At 31.2% G+C, this 23858-nt stretch overlaps 1 protein-coding gene across 4 annotated transcripts in view; it reads right to left on the bottom strand.

The window, feature by feature from the left end:
- Nucleotides 1-5286: 5286 nt before the first annotated feature.
- Nucleotides 5287-23858, bottom strand: part of LNPK (lunapark, ER junction formation factor) — an 80048-nt gene continuing 61476 nt past the window's right edge. For 2 of the 4 annotated variants that reach the window (XM_074303047.1, XM_074303046.1), the window contains exons 9-14: nt 21437-21652; nt 18321-18426; nt 15482-15552; nt 14704-14874; nt 13164-13246; nt 5287-6350 (exon numbers count right to left, since the gene is read on the bottom strand). In XM_074303047.1, the coding sequence (XP_074159148.1) occupies nt 6342-6350; nt 13164-13246; nt 14704-14874; nt 15482-15552; nt 18321-18426; nt 21437-21652 (656 nt within the window). In that variant the 3' untranslated portion in view covers nt 5287-6341. The remainder of the gene's footprint in view (nt 6351-13163; nt 13247-14703; nt 14875-15481; nt 15553-18320; nt 18427-21436; nt 21653-23858) is intronic. The other 2 variants (XM_074303045.1, XM_074303042.1) reach the window with 1 other exon arrangement.

The raw sequence follows: 23858 nt of genomic DNA, 5'->3' as shown, positions 1-23858 counted from the left end.
ATTACCATATTTTACACAATTAGTTCCAAATAGTGCACATTCAAATACATGTGACCACTTCAGAAAATTCATTATTCATACTAATCAGAATCTAAGTGTCCACTACCCATAGGTACTATGCAATTTCCAATTCCAAATAGCAGACAGAAAATTCTTCTTCCCTGATCTTATATTCTTCTCCTTCTGCCTCCCTGTGGTAAGGATTCACCTTCTAATTTACAGAGAAAATGGATGCTTTCTTTCTCCTTCCCTTCACATCCCCCTCACATTTTCTCTTTTCTTTAGTGTCTCATAATGAGGTGGTCCTTCTCCTTGTCAAGGCTAAGCATCTCTACCTGGATCCTTGAGCTTATCCTTCCTATCTTCTCTAGCAGACTGGCCTTTAATCATCTCCCTTTTTTCCCTCTAATGTTCAGTCTCTAATCATTTGTTTTTACTGCTTTCAAATATAACCAAATTTCCTTCATCTCTAAAAAAGCTTTCACTAGACTGTACATTCTCTCAAATTGCAGTGTTCTTTTTCAAACTCTTAAAAATTGCCCACATGCATGGGATTGTAAATTTAGCTAGAAGATAGCTAATCCAATCTCCTCACTTTGTAGATGAGGCAAGAGAGGCATAGAGAAGTTACCTGATTTGTCTGAAGTAACATGTTTTGAGGCAGGATCTGAATTCAGGTCTTCTAGACTTCAAGATCATCTTCTGAGTCATTTAGCTACCTCCACTTTCTCATCTCAATTCTTGACACTAGCTTCAGACTTCAATCACTTAACTAGATCAGTTTTCTCCAATGAGTAATGATTTTCTGATTATAAAATCTGATGGTTTCAGTCCTCCTCATACTTACTGCTGACTCCTTTTCTGGATCCTCTCCTCATATTCCATACTCTGAAATGTACTTACTCCAAGGCTCTGTCCAGGATCCTTTTCTATTTTCTCAATATAGTCTCTCTCCTTCAGTTCACCAGATCTCATGAATTTAATTATAGAATCATTCTATGCATGACTCCTGGATCTATTATATTTAGCTGTAGTCTCTCCTGAGCCCCTGTCTCACATCACCAACTACCTATTACACATTTTTAACTGGATGCCTTGAAGATATTTTAAACTTATCTAAAATATTATCTTTTACCCTTCTATCAAACTTCCTTATGTCAAGACCATAATTCTTCCAGTCTTGCAGATTCATGACCTTTTCATCATTCTCCTTCCCATACTCTAATGTAGCCAAACTGAACTTCTTTTTGCTCCTCACATGTTACTCCATCTCCTGTATCTGTATCTTCATGCTGGCTAAACCCCTTCCCTGCAATGTAAATCTTTTTTACTCATCCTTTGGAGAATATCTAATTTTCCTTCAAAACAGTTCAAACACCATCTTTTACATACTGTTCCTCATCACCTCTCAAACTTGCAACTTTATTTTGCATCTGTTCTACATATGTTTATTCCATATATACTTACATATATGTACAATGTTATCTTCCATAATGAACTTTAGCTCCCCATAGACAGAGATTATCATATTCCTATCTGTATCTGCAACTGGCAAGCACAAGACTTAACACAAAGGAAGTATTTACTAGAAAGACTTACATGAATTGATACTGAGTGAAGTGAATAGAACCAAAAGAATATTGTATATAGCGATAAGATTATGTGACGATTAATGGCATTGGACTTGGCTCTTCTCAGCAATGCAGTGATTCAAGGCAATTCCAATAGACAGGATGGAAAGTGCCAATTATATCAAGAGAGAGAAGGGGAGCGGGGAGCTGAATGTGGATTGAAGCATAGTATTTTCACCTTTTTGATTGTTTTTTTTTTCTTTATTGTGGTTTTTACCCCCCTTTGGTCTGACTTTTCTTGCACAATGACAATACGAAAATGTTTAAAAGAACTGCACATATTTAACCTGTTTATCAGATTGCTTACTGATTTGAGGAGGGGATAAAGTAAGGAAAGGAGGAAGAAAATTCTGGTACACAGTCTTACAAAAATGATTGTTGAAAACTATCCTTACCAGTATTTAGAAAATAAAATATTATTGAAAATTTTAAAAATTTAAAAATAAAGATGCATAGCAAATAAAAAAGTGCTTACATAAACAGAATCCTCCCTCAAAATAAAATAGTGGTATAAATTAACATACATTTGCAGTATGCAGTATAAAACAAAAAAAAAACTAGATTCTAAAGTATAATCAAAAGGAGGATGGGATAGGGGACTTAAGAAAATCCTCCTCCACCACCATCATATCAACTTCCCTGGGGAAGAAAGAGGAAGAGGGTGAAGAATACAACATGGAAGAAAACATTAACTTCAACAAAATAAAAAAAGAAAAAATTATCGACTTGCTCTGGATTAAAATTTAGGAAATCATAAGGTAGAAGGACAGAAGTTAAAATGGAATTTCACCTACACCTAAGTAAAGCTTTTCTCAAGAATTTAGCTATATTTTAATGACCGATTTTAATATGCATTATATCCAAATAAAGCCAGAACTCATTTTAATTTTGTATTTGTCTTATCTTTCATTTAAGTCTTATTCTGATGACTCACTTATAGTCTTAGCAGTGTACCAAACAAGAAAGGATTCAAAATAAAAGGAAAAGACTAATGATAGACTGTCAGTCAAGCCATAATCAGTCTGGATAAATTTCAAGAGATACCCTCAGTTTGGCCATAAGATATGGAGTCACTGCCATATAAATACGTCACAAGTTTGCATGTACAAAAGAAATCACAGTACTCAAGTATAATCATTTTCACATGCACCACAGAGTTAAAGCTCTAAGATCTTAGCAATCATGTTTTTCTTCATTCAAGCTTTTTTCCATGTCAATTACATATTTATACTTCTTCCTTTTTAAATAATAAAAGGTCTTATTTTGTTGGTCCGACAGCCCAGGAAAAACAGATTTTAAAAGGAAAATAAGATAACTATTACATTTTCAGAATCATGAACAAGAGAATATGTATGGTTAAGCAGTCCATATTCCTAAAGTCCATCTCTGTCTGATGGACTCACCTGTGGAAGAGTTGAGTTCAAATAAACTCTTCCTTATTGGCACTATAAATGTTTTTTTTGAGGCATTCACAAATGTTATTCTTAAAATGTCTTCAAAAGGTAATGTTTTATTTTTGTCCAGTTGCTTAAGATAGCTCTCTTTCCATCACCTTTTCAAAAAAACTACCTGATTCCAAAAGTTATCTATATATTTTAGACCTTAAAACTACTATTTGGACACAAAATTCAACAGATTATTTTTTAAATAGTATTTTATATTTTAAAACTAATTATTTCTTTTGTTCTTTAGAGATTTAACTTTAAAATACTTGACACATTTTGTCAGAGGAAGCAAGAAATGAAACCGTATCATCTATTACAGTACAAACAAGCACAGAATTTCAGAATTGGAAAAGGCACTCTAATCCAACCTACATATGAACTCTGTTTTTCATCTAGCATAAATAACTTCACAGATTCACCAAAAAGCTGGAAATCAATTAGAACAACAACTTTCTCTTTGTTGTTAATAAAATAATTCACTGAGAGACAATATGGTACAGGGAGAGGCACATTTCTCAAAAAGTCAGAAGATCTAAAGTTTTAGTATGAATTCTGCCACTCATTTTATAATTTTGACCAAATCACTTTCTCTCTCTAGACCTCAGTTTCCTCATCTGGAAGATGAATGGGTAGGATTAGGTTCCTCCCCAGTCCTATGATTTAAAAAGTCTTTAAGCATGTAACAAAATAATAATTTAACTTTTCTCATATGAATTTTTCTTGGTTAACAAGATCTATGTCACTAAATTTTGTAAGAAGAAATTTCTCTGTATTCATATGTTATAAAATACTATTAACTAGACTTTTTTTAGGGTTCATCCATTTTCCTAATCTTTTCTTGGTTCTTCCATGAAATTTTATTCATCTACAATATATATTCCTTTCAATTTGGTGATAATTAAAAATTAGAAAATGATTCACAATATAGATAAAACTTATTTGGACAAAATGTAACAGTTAGGGATCTTAATAAATTTATCAACAAAAATAATCTGTATCATTCTGATGAAACTCCTAATTTCTTGTGCCCCTGATTTAAAAATTTTAAATATAAAAAATTTAAATGGAGCAAAGATCAACATAACAAGTCCTGAAACTAAATGAACTAAGAGCTCTAAATTTATGATCCTATAGTTTTGGTTTAGACTCCCCCAAGCCCAATGCTTTTCTCTACTTTTCAGTTTTCTGCAGACAAGATTCGTGCCCCTTTCTCTTACATATTATACCTGTTAACAGATAATGATCATAACATGATTCATACTATATTATGTGAATCACAAAAGTTAAAACAAATTCAGGATAATGTTTCATTTGATTTTTAATGAAGCATATGTGTACAATTTAAGAAACAGCTGTTATATACTGAATACATTCAATTTTGTATAACAGCTTCATTTCTTTTTGATAATCAGTTGGCACCAAAAGAATCTAGTATTTTTTAAGACCTACAAAGAAGTAAGAAATAAGAAATAATAACTTTAATCTTAAGAATAAAAACTCTTCCCAAGACCATGAAACTAACTATTTCCATGTTTCAATCTTAAGGAATCATTTTTATCCACTTTTCCCCATTTATTCCTTGGTATCATTGTAGGAAACTGTGATATAGATCCTAGCAAATAACCACCTTTTATCACAATAAAAACTTTCTTACCAAAGCGCAGAGTTCCAAGTGGCACTGAAGTATTTTTAATGCCTTAAAAACGTGACTTCTGATTTACAGGCATAAAGATTCACTCTTTGCTAATGCTTCCAAATAAATTAGTATGTTACAAGTTATCATAACATTACAAGCAAACCCTATTAAAAAAATTTTTACCTAAGTAGTTCCGGTTCACTACTTGGGCAGCTCCTGCTTTCAATTCTGTTTGTTTCTATTCCTACAACTGGCCTTATGATGTTATTTTGCCTAACATGTGTTACTATGGAACCAATTAACCATGCTAGGTAAACTCTGCCTATTTTAGATTAAAAGTGTTTAGGAGATGATGAAATAAATATATGTTTCATTTTATTTCTTCCAAAATTTAAAAGCAACTAAATTTAAACACAAATACTCTCTCTATAAAAAAAAAAAAAAAAAAAAAAGATAGCTTGAAGACTTATCAACTCAGAGTTCTTCACATTATGAAATTTTATAGTTGACAAAACACGTCAAAAGGTTTGTTTCAAAAAATCTCAATGTTTAACAAAAATTAAAATTTAAAAAATGCTGCTACATAAATCTTTATTTTCCTTAACAAAATACACACACGAAGGCACAAAAATTCACTTACATCATTATTATACAAGTATAAATAATGGTCAGCATTCAAGTACAATCAAATGTAGAGAAATTTCCTATTTTTTGTCTTTATGTAAACACTAGCTAGATTCATACACACGTGCCTTTGGCCCATCTGCAAAGTAAGTGACATCAAAAGAAATACTGCACTTGACTATTCAACTGTATTCTTATTAAAAATATGCAACAATGTCTATAGTTACAGTTATAGAATAACTTTAAATGGCTTAAAGATGAATGCCTAAATATACACTTTTTCTGGCAAATATCTACAGTTTAAAGATTTTTATCTATTTTTTAACATTAAAGCATTAAAAATCCTAAAAGATTTTCATTCTTTAAACCAAATGCTGTAACAGTTCTTCCTAATTAAAGTTCTTCCTCTGACAAAATGGATATTATTTACAGGTTACATATATGAGAAAACACACTTGCTATCACATTTGCTGAAAGTGGCCAAAATATGTTTAGAAGAAGCTGTCATAATGCTAATCTTTGTACATTCTATAGGGTTTTATTTCACTGACGGCATACCCTTTCAACTTTAAGTACCTAGTAGATATATATTTGACAGACTGAAATAAATAGGCAGTCAGAGTTTAAATACCAAATGGACTGTTAAAAAAAACTGAAAACAACCAACCAAAAAAAAAAAAAGGGGGGGGGGGGGGAGAAACACCACCTGGAAAGCAATAGCTGACACCAACAAAGTTACAAAGATCAAGTTGAAGGCACTTGGAATCATTTACTCAATTTCCATAAAAGATTCTCCATTTGGTTCATCAACAACAGCAGAATCAGCATTAGAAATAGTAGATTTGGCTTCATTAACTGTAGTTTCTTTATTCTCAGCTTCTCCTGCTATGCTGTCTTCTTGTTCCATTGAACCAGATGCTTTTTCATTTATTTGATTTGTCTGTTCTGTATCTGATGCTTTTTCATCTGTCTGATCTGTAAAATTAATAGGTACTTCTTGTTCTTCTAAAGACTCTGTAAAAGAAAAATGAAGTTGAGCATTCAGTAGTACTCAAGTAATTATACTTCCAAATAAAAATTAAATTTAAGAATATAAAAGAGTTTCCTGATACCTTCATAATGCCAAAGAAATTTTCAATATCACGTTAGTTATTGCTAAAATCTAGGAATCACATGTCATTAACTAATAATTGGATATTTCTGTTAGTATGGGTGAAAACGCAGCAGCTATTTTGTGTGTGAAGAAACAACTAACAAAGTTACATTATTTATTCTTGTTTACATTTAGATGACAAGGCTAATAATAAACAAAATAAGAAATTTCTTGCTTAATTAGTAAAAGATAGATATGATAAAATACAAAAATAAAGAAAGCAGGGAAATAGTATCATAATATCAGTTCCAAGATAGGTACTCAAGTTTGATTTCATGTGTATGTGTGTATACACACACACACACACATAAACAAGCATGTGCATGTATGTAAGCAATAAGCCATGCATATGACATAATACATGTATATGTATTTTATACATATACTGCGTGTGTACGTGTGTGTGTGTGTGTGTGTGTGTGTGAAAAAAAAGAGAGAGAGAGAACAAGAACACACTATCCACTAATATGTTAGCACCTGCATAGCAAATTACAAGTACAGGATACTACATAGTATGTCAGGAAAAAAAAATTAATGAAAGTTAACAACAACATTCTTTTTAATAATATTTAAAATCTGGTTTATCTGGCAACACCATCAATCAGAATGTTAAATTAAGTGGTTTTACATATCTCTAGGATAGTGATAACTGATGCTCATACTAAGGAACCTGAAAGATTGATGTTATCTTCTGAAATCAAAGAATAAAAAAGTATAATTTTAGTCTTTCATATTTTGTCACATTTTAATTATGTGAAAACTGGTGATCCATCCATCACTTTTATAAAAACTTTCATTAACCAAGAGTTCACTTAAGTTTCCTCCTATCTGAGTATGTTTTACTGCTCATTGAAAGAGAGATCAGAAAAAGCAACTAAAATTTCATGGAGACATTTCTGCAACAAGGGCAAATAAATTCTTTAATGTAAAACTTAAAAATACATCATTTACAATTTTAGTCCCAAAGAATTTACATAGAATTAAACTTTAAAAGTGCTAGTTTGTCACAAATCTCTGGCTATAAAGAGTAATTCATTTGCCAAGAAGTTTACAATTTATTATATTTTTGTATATAAAAGTCTTCTGAAATAAACCAATAAAGTTAAAGTAATTAAAAATAAAAGCTTTGAAACTATGACTTAACAGTGAACATATTTATTTGACTGGATATAGAGCCACATACTTTTGTATAATTCTGGCTGACAGGATGCCTCAACACTATACCAAAACAGAAGTGTCAAAATTCAGAGCAGATCACATTAATAAGCTACTCTATTTAGAAATGCACCTTTTATATTAATGAGCTCCAAGTATAGTGCAGATTGAAGCATAGCAATAACAGTATATCTTTTTAAATTACACAATATTGAAGTTCATGTGCATTAAAAAAACTAATATAAAAGAAAAGAAATCTAGATTTTGAAAAACAATGCTCATATATACATAAGCCTTAGGATACTGCATACTGCCATATTTAGATAGTAGAAATACAATATAATCCACATTTCATGAGGTAAGGGAGATGGAGAAGGAAGTATGATATAACAATAAACATACTCCTATAAAGGAGACCTGAAGTAAAAATTTAAAATGCCTATGTATATTATTTAAATAAGAATATTTTAGCTTGTTTACTATATTCTAGAATCATGCAAAAGGGTAGCATTGCATAAGATATATAGTTATATGGATTATGAAATAAGTTATTTTTATCTATAGTTACATGCATATGAAATAGGACACATGTATTTGTATTTATAACATGTAAGCAAAACCTAGTTTTTTGCCTTCTCAGTCAATCATGACACTGGAAACCAAAAAAATGTAAATGAGAGTGAAAAAGAAATATCTCTTCTCAGGAGCAGAGCTTCTTCAAATTGAAAAAGCTCAGAAATAAAACCCAGAAATAAACTTTACCCAGAGTTATTTCACATTTTCTTTTAGAATACAGTTAAAAAAGAACTGGGAACTTTTGGAGAGCAAAGCCACTTTGGAGAGGATCTTTGACTTCCACTAGGACTGACCACCTGTATGTAGTATACATATAGCTGAAGGTATTGCTGAATAAAAGTAAAGACAAAGACATGTCTATTTCTGTTCTGGGGAAGACGATGTCTCTCTATAATACAGATCTCAAGAATGGGAAGGACTCCTTCATCACACTGATCACCTAAGGAAAAGCTTAATAGTATTTGATATAGGAAAAAATTATGTGATTTCAATGCACAATAGTAAAAACCATAGTAATCTAGTGCTTGATAAATCTAAAGATCCAAGATCTAGAGGTAAGAACTTGTCATTTGGCAAAAGTTTCTGGAAAACTGGAAAATAGTTTGGCAGAAACTTGGAATAGACTAACATCTCATATCAAATACCAAGACGAGGACAAAATAGACAAATGATTTAGATATAAAAAGTGATATCGTAAGTAAACTAGGGGAGTATGTACCTATCAGCTCTATGGATAATAATGGAAGAGTTTATAATCAAACAAGAGACAGAACATAGCAAGAAGTAATATGAACAATTTTGTTTACATGAAATCAAAATTTTGCACAGATAAAACTAATACAGCCAAAATTAAAAGGAAAACAGGAAATGGGAAAAAATTATAGCAAGTTTCTCTGATAAAGGTCTTATCTCTCAAATACAGGGAATGATGCCCAAATTTATAAAAATTCCCCAGCTGATAAATGTTAAAAGATATTTACAGTTTTTCGAAGAAAAAGTCAAAGCTATCAATAGTCACATACAAAAACTGGTTTAAATCACTACTGATTAGAGAAATGCAAATTAAAACAATTCTGAGGTATTATATATCTATTATATCTATCAGACTAGCTAACATGACAAAAAAGGTTGGGAGAGGAGGGAAGTATGAAAAAATTGAAATACTAATGTACATACAGCTAATGGAGTTGTAAACTTGTCCAAATATTTTGAAGAGCAACTACAACAAGGCACAATAGGCTATAAACTGTGCTTATCATTTGACCCAACAAGGCTTAAAAATCAAAGAAATGGGAAAAGCATCTATTTATACAAAAATATTTACAGAAGCTAAAACAAACAAACAAACAAAAAAAAAAAAAAAACAACTGGAAATCAATTAGAAAATGGGTGAACAAGTTGTTATACATCATTTTAATGGAATACTATTTTGTGCTATAAGAAATGGCAAAACCAAGTGGAATGGTTTTTAGAAAAACCTGGTAAGACTTACAAAGAGAACACTGTATGCATTGTACACAGCAATATTTTAACTACTCTAATCAAGACAATGATGCAAAATAATGATGAAAAATGAGAGGCACTTCCAGAGAAAGGACAGATGAACTCTTGAGTGCATACTGAAGCAATGTTTTCTTATTGTTTTGGAAAAATTTTTTTTGCATGATTTATCATCTATAATTGATATCAAAAAGTCTTCTCAAGGTGAAGAACAGCAGAGAGGGAGAAAATTTGGAACTCCAACTTTTTTTAAAAGAAATGTTAAGACATGTTTTACATGCAATTGAGAAATATCTAGTAATACAAATAAAAATATATTGACAAAAAATTATGTGAATTTATGTTACTACTACTTCTAGAATGTCCCTTCATGAAGTGGATGTTTGTTTTAGAGAGAGGAAGACTTAAGTTTGAATCCTAACTCAGATATTTATCAGCTGTGACGCCACAAGTCTCACTTAAAACCTCTTGTACTCTCATATACTCATAGGTAATATGAGGATGATAATAACATTTACCTAAAAAGTTTTATCTAAATAATGTGTGTACATATTTATATACTTGCAAATTTTAAGATACTATAAAAATGTTGGCTATTACTTTTACAACTATTTGAGAAAATATGTTAAAGAGCAAAGGACTAATGAAGTTACATATAGGATTTTAAAATAGCTAAGATTAGCAAAGAACCTATTAATAAACATTTTTTCCTCCATTTTAATCTACAAAGCTGTAAAACTCTTTGTTTATAAAAAGGAATTACATCAGTTGTCAGAAGACTAGCAACTCTAAGAGACATTTAAATATTTTTTAAAAATTCCTACTTAACATATATGAACACAGCTCTCTATTAAGGGCATTTGGGGGCAGGGCCAAGGTCTATGTCTTTGATATAGAAAACTCTTGAAGGAGTAAACTCCCTCTATTAATGGAAATCCACACTTACTCTGAAACTTATCTTCTTAAAAGTCATTTGGGAGAACAGATATTAAGTTCATTTACTTGCCTAAAGTCACACAGCCAGAGTGTGTCAATGGGGCATTACCAAGGGGCATATGCTATTCTGATTAAATGTTGAAGAAATTTACATAAGTTCAGTATGATTCAGGATAACCACTAAATTCTAAACCTTTTTTAAAAAATTTAACAACAACAACAAAAAATTGCCAGACACCCACTGTATACTGAGGTTATAAAACTTCTCCAAAGGAACTTTGCTGAACTAAAATTGACAATTTGTCTTTGAACTCCAAGTTTTAAACAAGACAGTTTTACAAGATTTTCTTGCCTCAAGGAAAAAAGCTAAACTGACTTAAGGAACAAAAGTACAGATTTCATCTCAACTCAATCCTACTGAAAACAATTTAATTTAAGCAAATAAAAAGAAAGAAAGAAATCACTACACAAAGTAGTGTTTCATCATTTGGCAACTCTTTTTCAAATAGTTTAAAGATGAAATAACTTCTTCACAGAAATAAAATCTATAAGAAAACTTTTTATACTAATTCAATTTTATTATATGGAATTTTAGAAGAAGGAAGTAAAAAGTTATGCTGGGTATTAATTTCAGTTAAAGTGATCTATAATAAACATACAAAACAGTATGAAGATTAAACTTTTAAAATTTTATGTAAATTGCAGAAACTTAAGTATACTTAAAACATATAAAATTGTAAAAACTTTTCAAAAGCAGATTTATATTATATTCTTAATGTTTATATCCAAATTCTGTTTTCCAGAATTTACAAAATTCATCTCAACATAAAAATAAAGTTTTTTGTTAAATTCAAGAAACACAACTTCATGAAATACCAAGATAAACTCCATTATTTTACAAATTTAACTATGATTAACTTTATGATTCTTATACAAAAATGAAAAAGACAACCATTTTTTGTATGCTCTATGATTAAATACACTGAAAATGAACAAATTAAACAATTAAGCAAACGCTAATAATTCATTTTGGTAGTTTTGTTTTGTTTCAATAACAACCTGAATCAAAGCATTGCACAATACTTCAGAGAGATACATTAACAATGTAATAAATAGTACTTGCTCTGAGCAGAAAATAATGATAGCAACACAAAGGGAGAGGAAAAAAGGAAGAAGACCATTTTGTATGAGGTATTTAGGACATTATAATCTCTGGAAAGAAGCAACTCTAGGCTACTATGTTATAAAACATATATATGTTATAAAAAGAAGATGACTTGGTAGAAATGTATAAAGAAATTCTACCAAACCAAGATGGCTTGCCATCTAAGCCACCTAAAAAAGGAGAAATTAAACTTTTTAAGCCCCTTCAAGAATATGTTCTAATACAAAATATATGTACAGTAATGCTCTGAGATACAAAAGACAATGCCATCTATATATTTTGCATGGCTTTACCCCACTTATTACCACTGATATGATTTGTTTAGACTAAAAAGGTGGTTTATTCATTTTTTCCACCAAAATATATAAGAATTCATATAAATAAAAATGAAAGATCTATCTTCTGAAACCTTTTTTTAGGCATAACTTTTGAAGAATCTAAAGGTTGTCAAGATTCTAAAGGCTGATATCAGGATAAGCTAAAAAGAAAAAAAGAGCCATCCTATATGCAACATGTGCTAACATCAGAACTTAGACAAAACTCTAAAGATCAAGAATTTCAAAATCCTGAGCCATGGCTTTTTCTAGTTCTTTATGCACCAACTGGAAGAGAGTTAGAAGAAAGTTACCTTTTACTTCTATGGCATCAATCTTTTTAATATCTAGTGCCTTCAAGTAAGCTAAATGCAACATCTAATACAAGAGTTGTTTTCTCTAGACCAAGTTTTTTTTTTTCTTTCTCTTATTCAAGATGTTAGAGATAAAATTTCTAAAACCTCAGCTAGATTAGTCAACAATATAAAGAGCAAATGGTTAAAATAATGTGACTATTCTTGAAAATCATTCCTAACCACTTGGTGTGCTCTTGTTGGTGAAAAGAACCAATCATGTATTTTAGCACTCCCAAGCTTTTTCTGCAGAAATCCTATCAAGAAGTGATGACTGTATCAACATTGCCAGATACGAGTCTGAACAAAATATTTGGTCTTCTGTAAAAGTCAAAGTGAAAAGGTGCTCATGAACAGAGATGATAGATATATCCAAGACAAAGTAGGAAGAAGCCTCCTATACTATTTTACTGTTGGTTCACAAACTTGGAATTAGAAGGAACCTTAGAAACAGATCTGAGTCTCTCATTTTATAGATGAAGAAACTGAATGAAGTCCAGAAATGTTAAGTGACTCCCCCAGAGTTATGCAGCTAGAGTCTGAGGCAAGATTTAAACCCAGAACATCCTAATACCAAGTTTAGTACCCTATCCACTACACCATGCTACCTCTTAATCAAAGATTTTTAACGCCATGTAACTGTCTCGAAGCCTTGCCTCCACCTATTAACATTACCTTAATGGGGCTGAGTTTGAGCCAGTTAGACTTCGTTCCGGAGATTTCAGACAGACAATAAGACTTCTGGGGCACTGCTGCTCCTATATTAGATGAGAAGGAAAAGTATAGCTGGGTGTTGTTTGCTAACTAATTGCCTCCTCCTTAGCAGAGGATATAAAAGCATGAGACATGCTATCAAATTTTTGTTGCAACTCTACTTGCTTAAGTATCTAACTTCAGATTTTGTTGATTCAGTGATTGGACTTCAATTTTCCCTCTCTCCATCTTCTGTATGAAGATTCTTTTGTGTTCAGTAATGTCCCAAGAAGCCACTTCAGCAAGGCACAGATGACATGCAGCATACAGCATGATTCAAGCAAAAGAAAAACAATTTGATCTTCTTTACTGTTGATGTTGCAGAGTCACAGAAGAGGAAATTATTGTTCATCTTTTGAAGTATGTATGTATGTATGCACACACCTCCACATACCATTATCGTCGTTTGCATATAAATTCACATGGAGTTGTTAGTAAATAAAAAGGCAAGCTCACACTTCAGAATTTCAGTTAACTGTTCCAAGAACATCAAAAGATGTTCAAATTTGCTAACGAAATTCTTCCACCAAGCAATTCATAACCTGATCATTTTTCTTAGTAAACAGAATTTTTTAAAATAACCAAACATTAGAATTCTAGAAAACACCAAAATTTGGTTTTAAAAAAAGGAGAAATCTTGAGGAATTAGAAGAATGTACCCTAATACTGCAAAAGACTCACAAGAAGCTAACATCCAGCACTGTCCTACGACGATTTACACAGAAACTTTTTTTTTTTTTTTTTAATTATAACATTACAGAGCAGTTTTACAACTTACAAGAGCTTGGCAAAAGAGGCATTTTTGACCTAAATATCAATAACAAGAAATAGATGTCAGATCTTAGGTGAAATTTTTATTCTCACCTTTTCCAAATTCTGTCATGTCTCAAAATGCCAGATAGACTTAAACCTGATGTAGTCTAGAAAACCCTGTTTCTTCAAAATGGAGGTTGATTTCACATCAAAGGCATGCATCTCACCAATAATAATGTAACTCCTAGAGGCCTCGGGAAATTCCACTCATTTCATAGCAGCACCAAACAAGCTTTCTTCATCCAGGGTCTGAAGCAGGCACACTTTTCAATTTCAAAATTTCCTTGCTTTCTGATTTTTCCTCCAGCACATTTCATAGTATAGTCTTAAAGATTTTAAAGAAAACTACCCATCTATCCTGCAAGTATTTTTCTATCAATTTTGCATTCTGCCCCAGCCAGTTGTTTGACATCTTAAAGAAAAAAGCTCTTAGGAAACATTTCATCCCAATAATCTACTAAAATAGGTCACTATATAAATAGTGCTATCATAACATCATTAAAAAAAAAAAAAAAAGCATACCATTGAGAAGAGGATCAAACAACTGCATGCAAAATATGACAAACTGTCCCATTCTTAAAGTTACCAAAAAAAGTTAAAAATGTACCTTCATTAATATACTAGAACTCAATAGGAAACAAGCTCATACCTTCAGTAAATTGATTCTCTGACGAAATTGTACTTCCTAGTTGCAGAGGAGGAATAGAACTCTGCCCTTCTATAAGCTGCCTCTTCTCAAAACTAAACTCTGGAAGTCTTGGAGCCTGAGGTCTAGTTTTTCTTGCAGGATTCAGGAAGAAACAATATGCACACCGAAATGCTACAAAGAATTAGAAAATTAATTTTCTTGGGTTTGTGGTTTAAAAAATGTATAATTCACAAGAATGAATTTGCAAATATACAAAGAACAACTTCCAAATTATTTATTCTTTCTAAGGCTAATATATAATATTTTGATCAAGATAAAAATTTTAACCAAAACATTTAAATCTAAGCAAGACCATTAATTTATAATGCCAAAAAATAATAATAAAACATTTGTTAATAGTATAATAAATAAATGTAAATTGTATTAATTTGAGCACTGTGAAAAGTTCATAATCTTAATGACATGAATGAGTGGTTATTTTGTGTATATTGAGGAAAAAGTTAATTCACTCTTCCAAAATATGTCATACTTAAGAGAGGATTATTCAATAGTAGTACTTCTCACTAAGCTGTCTCCTCTACTTTTTCCTCTAATAAGTAACTCCTGTCCAAATCATTAATATCTCAGCTTCTTCAATAAGGATAGAGAAAGGTCAAGTTGCCTAACACACATATTCAAAGAGACAATAAGCCACAATAATGAAGTAGTATTATACTAAAATTTAATTGTACTAAAAATAAAAAGCAATTAATTCTTAACTATCCAAAGTAATTCTTACCAATGTATTCAAATTCTTCCTTCAAAGCCATGCCATTATGAGAAAAACACTGTTGACATATAAGGGCATACCTATGCCAATTAGAAAAAAAAAGTTTATCAATTATAAATGTATATAAATCTAAACTATTAGAAGTTAACTAATTTCTAGCATCATAACAAATCTCTATTTTAATATGGTTAAATGTCTAATAACAAGAAATCTAACATAATCTTCATAAACATTCCACAAAAGACGAAATGTCACTCTTTTTTTAAGACAATTGGTAGCAAAAAAAGAAACATTTAGTAACCAGCTAACTTTTAAAGTTTGTAAAGCAGATTTGCAAATTGATATATTACTTCACTGGAGGCCCACAACAGCCCGAATAAGGTAGGTGGCACAAATATTGGCCCCATTTTGCAGATTAGCGCTGTGATTATAGGAAAGTCATGGAATCTTTGGTTTCTATATGGTCATAGTTAATAATAACTCTCAGACACAGGATTTGAACTCAGTTAGGTTCTGACTACAAGTCTACTACCATATCCTTTACACTACATGGTCTCTTTTCTTGATCTTTATTTGAAATTTCAAAGTTAACACCCTAGGAATATATTTAATAAGATTTTTTAAATTAGCTGAAGGTTATTAAGAGGTAAAAAATGGGGAAAATCCAGTCACATGGGAATAGAGAGGAGGCATTTATAGACAAAATATATAAAATTAACTCCTCTTTGGTTCATAAAGAATCAGAATCACAGAATCTTAAAAACTGGAAAGAATTTCAGAGGTTAGCCCAACACATAGATTAAAACTTTTGCAGAGTCATGAAATCAAAAGTAAAGAGAAGCCTAAACATATTAAATAATTTGCCTGAGGACAGAGAATAAAAAATCAGATCCAGAACTTGAACTCAGCTCTTCTAATTCTCAGTCCATTCTTTCTCCCACCAATTATACCATGTTGGCTCTTTCCACTAAACCATACTGCCTTAATTATTCCAGACAAATCAACATGTAACTCATTTTAGAAAAGTTAAAATATTGAGAAAGCACCACCTCTGACTTTATTTTCTTTCAAATTCATTTAAATGTATTCATGATCTTTGTAATTACTCATGTTCCATTCTCAGCATGCCAGGAACATGGATATCAGTCATCACTGAAAATTCTTAATGTGTTTGTGGTCCATTAGTTTAGATGTTCAGATCCTTCACATACTATTTCTAGAAGTCAATGTGAATGGGGAAAATTCTCAGCTTGGAATCAGAACCAAATTGTGTGACCATGGTCACATCCTTAAAACTCCTGTGTCTCAAGACTTCTGTAAAGTCACGGTAACATTGTACCTGCCTCACAAAGTTATTTCAGGTAAAGTTCTTTGAAAACCTCAAAGCACTACCCAAGTGTAAAATAATATTTGGATATGCACCTTCACTCTCTCCTTTGAGATGGTAATTTTTAAGCTTTATTATGATTCCTACTTCCAGACATTTAACATTTTTGTCTTTTTTCTGAACCATCTCAAAGTGCTCCATGTCTCTAAAAGCAACTGAAGCTCAAAATTAAAATTACCTCATGAGAATTTAATTAATGCCAAACATTCCCAGTCTTTCCTTATGTCTATCAATACAACTGCACATGGAGAAGCAACAAGGAGAAGGAGATATGAACTTAGTAATTAAGTTACAAGGGGTCAGGTTCTAGTCTTGGCACCCAGACATCTTTTTTACGTCTAGGGCATCTGTATAAAGATGAGATTGCACCAAGTGACTGGGGAGCAGAGGGGAGGGAGTGAGTGGTTCTTTCCTAGACTAGTCTCCTACCATATGACCTTCATGTAGAAAGTTAGCCAGCCCTGCCCTAAGTACACAAAGTTCAATCTACTCAAACTTGTATTCCTATGATAAGCTGCATGATGGGATCAAGTCACTTTTGCTGTTCTAAACCTCTGTTTCCTCATCTACAAGAGAGAAGTAAAACCTATATGATCCATCTCATAAGTTTACTGGGTAAATAACCCAATTTGTAAACCATTTATATAAATATAAGATAAGAGCACTATAAAGATAATTTCTTTTTCTTCTCTGAATACAATTCCATGGATTTGACCTACCCAAATTCACAATAGCAACCAGCATTTTTAGAGAGCTTTATATTTGTACAATGCTTTGCGTGCCTTATTTTATTTGAGTTTCACTACATTACTTAGAAGTAGGCACTATTCCTATGCCTATTTTACAGAGGAGGAAACAGAAGAATTTTACTGACTCATATAGTCACAAAGCTATTTAATATTTAAGAAAGGATTCATACACTACAATATAATTATGACTTATCAAACATTATATTCAGTTTAAATTCTGATTCTATAATTCAAATGTGTGGGCCACCTAAATTTTTAAAACATATATGTTGTTTCCCCAATGACTGCCAAAAATATCAATTAGTATCAAAACCAGGTTTGAGTTTTGTGGAATGCCATCAATTATATAAGTTTTTTCTTCAACATAATATATAAAAGACTGCTATTGGGCTTTCCTATTTTTAAATGTTTTAATAAAAGTTATTCCATTTGTCTAATTTACCATAAAATCAAATTGAAAGCAATCCACATAATCTTCAATTAAGGTTGATTTTTTTCACAAAATATGTTTAAAATATATTATTATTCAATTTCAAAGGGAAAAACAATTGGACCTATGTTCTTTCCACAGGAGTGTAAAATACTGAACAAGATACACTAGTACTAAAGTCACCAAATAGGAATGACAGAATTCTAGAACTGGCACCAACAAAAACAAAGCTGACCATGATCTTTAAAATCCTCATTCATTTGTAGTCCTAGTAAATATTACCTGTTCTGTGGGCCATCACCAACTAGATACTCAACAACTCTATCCAGAGCACCTCTTTCTCGAGGGAGAATAGGCCTTGCTAAAGGTGGACCAGGAGGATGAAGACCTACCAAAAAATAAAGTAAAATTATCAAACCAAGTACAGCAGTTAAGTTACAATGCTTGTTTCAACTGTTTAAAACAAAAATGTACCAAAAATTAAATGCCAGTAGCAATTTTTCTAAATGGGCTTTTGGTTACGAAAATTTTTTAAAAATATAAAGATGAAAATCAATTCTTAAAAATTCCACCATAATGATTTCATTAAAACTACTATGATACCAAAATTTACTACAAATAAAACAAAAATACAATACCATTACAAATGACTACTGATGAAATGATATTATCTTAGGTCCCACATAAACTAATTAATCAGACACAGTCCTTGAGAGTTTATCAGTTAAACTTAAGGTTAACTTAGTTAATTAACTAAAATTAACTTTAGTTTAGCTAAACTAAAGTAGCAATATTATATCTGAAGAAGAACAAAATGGGACTAATTCTAAAAATAAGAGAAACATAAGTATTATCATTGTCAAGAAAAAGACTCTTGCATGAAGTTTAGATTCTAGAATAGTTATAATATCATAAACCAAGTAACTATCAAAAAAGTATACTCTTTTGCTGAGGTCAGTAAAGTACTTCAAACATTATTAATAAACCTAAAAAAAAAAAATAGTGTATCATTACTCCTCATCTAAGAGAGGATTGTTGAGACTATTGGTGAAAGATTTCTAAGTTGAAATCTGAGTTGAAACAGGAAACACACCAAATAAGCTGTTGAAGAAAAAACTTAAGATTACTGAAATACTTTTGAATATGTTATTTTTATGTGCAAACAGTTAAAGATCCCACAAAGAAATCAAGACACAACAATATGTTTCATGAGATTTTCTTCAATTACTTGCATACTAATAAACTCTCAAACCAGGCATCTTCATACTCACGCTGTTATGAACAACAGTGATTAATATAAACATCAAAAGCAATCATTGTAGGAAGACTGGTCATTTTTGCAAAGCTTGGCAAACTCTCAACTACCTGCTGGTTATTAATTTTCAAACATATGGGAGCTCTGTGGTAATACATGTTAAATTAATTCTCTTCTACCAAACACATGTAATGAAAAAAAAATTATTAATCTTTTCTACTTTATTAGAAATCATTAAGTCACCTGTAAAGATTCATAGATTTTAAAACTGCATAAATTTAGAAACAAAAATAGCCTCTTTTACAAAAACATCTTTTGACAACTCTGATGATATATTTATATATATACATGAAACTCAATTCATGATTCCTAAAATAATGTAATTATTTTACATAATTCCTAAAATATAAAAAGTATCATATAAACATTTAACTTATTCAATTTTTTCCACCTTAAAATTAGTCTCTCATTCATGTACCTGAATCCAGGATGTAAATTGTTTTATCATGATGACTTCAAAGTTTAGAAATAAAATTCTGATATTATTTTGGCAAAGAACCTATATGTCTATGTATATGTATACTACATGATGAAGCAGAAATCCTCTCACAAAACAACTTAACACTAACATTTTATTTTATGATGGTCTAAAGCAAGTAATCTGACATACTAAAAATTTTTTTCATTGAACTTTTTCTTCAGGCTTAAAATGTATTTCTCATAACTCATTAGTTTCCAATATGCCAAGTATAAACATGTTTTAGAAAATTACCTTTAAAAATATAGTTCATACAAAAACCATAGTTGGGTGACTTTCCAAACTTATCCTTTAATCAATATTTTTTCAATTTTTCAAAATAAGAATCTACTTTTTTAGAGATAAGAAAGGAAACATTATTGCCACAAAAGCCGTAAGTGAAGACACTAATCAGCTATTATTCATCATATGACTATTTAGTTAAAACTATTATTTGGCTTTGGAAAAACTGAAAAGCAACTAAATAGTAATTGGCTTTGAAGAACTTTGAATAATCAAAGAAGAATTTGGTCAGAATAAACATTTCTAAAATGAAATTTTGTCAAATTCTATAATCAATATTAAAATCTAATATAAACCAATGGATTTCCACATTCTATTCATTATTCAACAGCATATTTCAAATACAACATATTTTGGAGTTTGGAGTCTCTAATAGAATTAACCCCTATGTGCCATCAAACTTAATAAAAAGAAAAAAACCATACAAATGAATTCACTAATTGTAAAAAAAAAGCATTAATTGACAGAATTTATTACTGAAAACAACAGCAACAAAAAACTTAGTCTCTCCACTGAGCAGGCAAATAGCACAGTAGATAGTGCCAGGCAAATAGCACAGTAGATAGTGCCAGACCTGGAATAAGGAAGATCTGAGTTCAAATTTACCTGTGTGATCCTGGGCAAGTCACTTAATACTGTTTCCCTCAGTTTCCTCATCTATAAAATGAGCTAAAGAAGGAAATGGCAAAAAAACAAAAACAAAAAACTCCAGTAACTTTGCCAAGAAAACCTCACATGGGGTCACAAAGAGTTAAACACAACTAATTGATAGGAAAAAAAAAAAAAAAGATTTCACTATCCTGAAAAATAACTTCTCATATTACCAATACTACTTCTAATTCTAATTTTAAAAAGAGGGCAGAGTACTGTGCACAAAATATAAGAGCATACTTCCTGAAATTAAATCTTAAGTAAATTGTCAAAATTCATGTTTAAAAATATGTTCAGGCTATAGGGGGAAAAAAGTTAATTTATTCTGAAAGTGTTGCTTGTAGGTCTGATTTATATAAATCTGGAGCTTTCCTAAATTTGGAACATAAAAAGGTACACTATACTGGTGACTACAGAATACTGCAAAGTTTTATTGCCATTTAAACAAAGAAGCCATAACAGTTAAATGAGCTCAGGCAATAGGTTTCAGTATCACAAGGTGCCAGCTGTAAAGAGTTATGGCTAATTGAATATGGAACTCCCGCTTAATCAGATAACTGCTCAGCTATTTCCAAATGAAATGCCATTTCCATACTGTCTGAAAATGGCCTGTTTTATTGGTAACCAGAGAAAACAATATAAACTGTAAATAACATTAAGTGCTCTGTTTACCCATTCCAGGCATTGAAGTAGCAGGGGATCCAAGGCGCCTTGGTAGCACATTTGACTGCAAGGCTGGAGCAACAGCTCTTTCCGGTGGTCCACCAGGAGCTGAAGTATCCTTTTGTGGACCAGGAGATCCTGGAACTTGTAGAGGTGATCCTTGGTTTGGACTTGCTGGTGTTGATGGAGAAAGGTTTCTCTGAGCTGTAGTCCGCTGACGGATTTCTAGCAGGAACAGGTATATGCTCAATTTAATGACCAAACCATATTACAAGATACCACAAATTCTGACCAGCCAGTAATTTAAATCATACAATATAAGTATTAAGACATTTATGAAATCAAACAGTGCAACAGGAATCTAAAGAATCTATTTTAGAAAAAATTTCAAAAGGCAAGGAAGGTATTAATGTTGCAGTATGATAACTCATTTTTCTCATCACATTTATGAAAGGATCATATATTGATAACTGATTTTTTTTCACAATAAACATAAGAAACTATTTGTTCAACTACATGTCATGTTATTCAAATCATAAGCTTATTATATAAAGATTCTTTTAATAGAATGCTTGGCAAATAGTAAGCACTTAATGTCTTCTTGATTGATTTCTAATTCTTACTAATGTGATAATGGGGGAAAGGGAGTCTAAATTAGTAAAATACTCCAAATTTGAGTTATTTTTTCTAAGATAGTTTCATTTTAAAGTAGATTAACAGATACATTCCATACTCTTCCTACTTCCTGGCACCTTTCTCCACCCCCACCTCCCCATTCTTTAGGCACAACAGTAATTGTAACAAGCACATAGCTTAAATGTAACTGAAAAATCAAGCATCTTTAAGAGTATTTAACTTAAAGCCCCAGGCTATATGCTATTTTCAATAAGCTTTACATAATTAATTTGCTTACTCAGGATCTTCAGCACTTAGTACAGTTCCTGGCATGTAGAAAGTGGTTAATAAATGTTTACTGACTAGATAACTTAAAAAGTTCTAAATTTCATAAAAAAAATGTTTTCTATTTATTGTAGCATTTAGAAAATATTCCTCACTTATTTTCTATTTGTATTCGTTTTATTCTGTCAATGGTCTGGTTTCCAGACAAGTATTTGTCTAATCTCACATACACGTTAAATCATCATAAATTTAAAATGAGTACAATTCAAATTACTTTAATTTTTACTGAAATGGACAAAATTAGTAGAAACATGTACTACTTCTCATACAGAAACATTACTTTAGAATATGAATAGTTATGCCAAAGGAAATATTAAGATAAAAAAAGCAAGATTTTGAAATCTATCATTATGGAAAAAAATGTTTTGTTGGTGTTTCCTTTACTTTCCAGTTACATCAATAAATTACAATTCTAGTCATATATCAATATTGTACCTCTTAATTCTTCTCTGAAGTTCTTCAGATTAAGTTATCTATTTGTTGGGGAAAAGGGGCTTGAGAAGAATTTTTTCCCCCTGAGGCAACTGAGGTTAAGTGACTTGCCCAGGGTCACACAGCTAGTGTCTGAGTCTAGATTTGAACTCAGGTCCTCCTGACTTCAGGGCTGGTGTTCTATCCACTGCACCACCTAGCTGACCCTATCAGATAGAATTTAAGGATTAAATGGAGGATTGAGGAGAGGAGACTGACAATAGGAAACACTACTACCATAGTCTATTTGAACAAGTGAACATCTTTACATTTTGAAATTTTCCATGTTTATCTGAAGTAGAGAATTTCAGTTCCATCTGGATTAATTATCTTGTACATGTCCTGAAACAGCTAGTAATGTTTGTTTGTTACACAGTTAGGAAGCACATTAAATACTCTGGAAAATAAGGCTATTTACAAAGGGTTCCAAAATCAATATGGACACATGAGGATTTAAAAATTTAAATTGTTACTTAAAAGAATCTATCAAAAACTCCACATCTATTTTTGCCCCAATTTTTTTGCTAAAATGTAAATTCAGAGAATTGCATTTTTACTTCCAATAATTGAGAACATTTCTCAAACTGTGATAAGACAGACTGTTATCTTATTTTCATCTCTTCAGTAAAGAGTATTCACTCATGTTCCTTTAAATGTATATTACAGTATTTGAGACTAACCACATCACTCTCTTAACATCACTCACATTTCACTAAAAGGTAAAGATTATAAGTTTTACTTAACAAAAAAGACGATGTCTGGCATTCCATAAAACAGTTAAGTCTTGGACTTTGTTCTAAAATCTGAACTGGACAATATAAGAAAGACAAAAGTAATGAGGATAAGGGAAGAAAAAGGGGAGGAGAGAGAAAAGGAAGGTATATGCAGTTTCAAGATTTTCAAGAAAAATTGGTAAGTGGGAATACTAAATATACCACACTGTATATTTATTACCAAAATTCCCAGTATTTTAAACTTAATCATTTCTGAATGTGTCATC

Source organism: Sminthopsis crassicaudata, chromosome 3, assembly GCF_048593235.1.
Source record: "Sminthopsis crassicaudata isolate SCR6 chromosome 3, ASM4859323v1, whole genome shotgun sequence".
NCBI lineage: Eukaryota > Metazoa > Chordata > Mammalia > Dasyuromorphia > Dasyuridae > Sminthopsis > Sminthopsis crassicaudata.
Note: the sequence above shows the minus strand (reverse complement) of the source record. Positions and strands in the feature narration are given on the sequence as shown.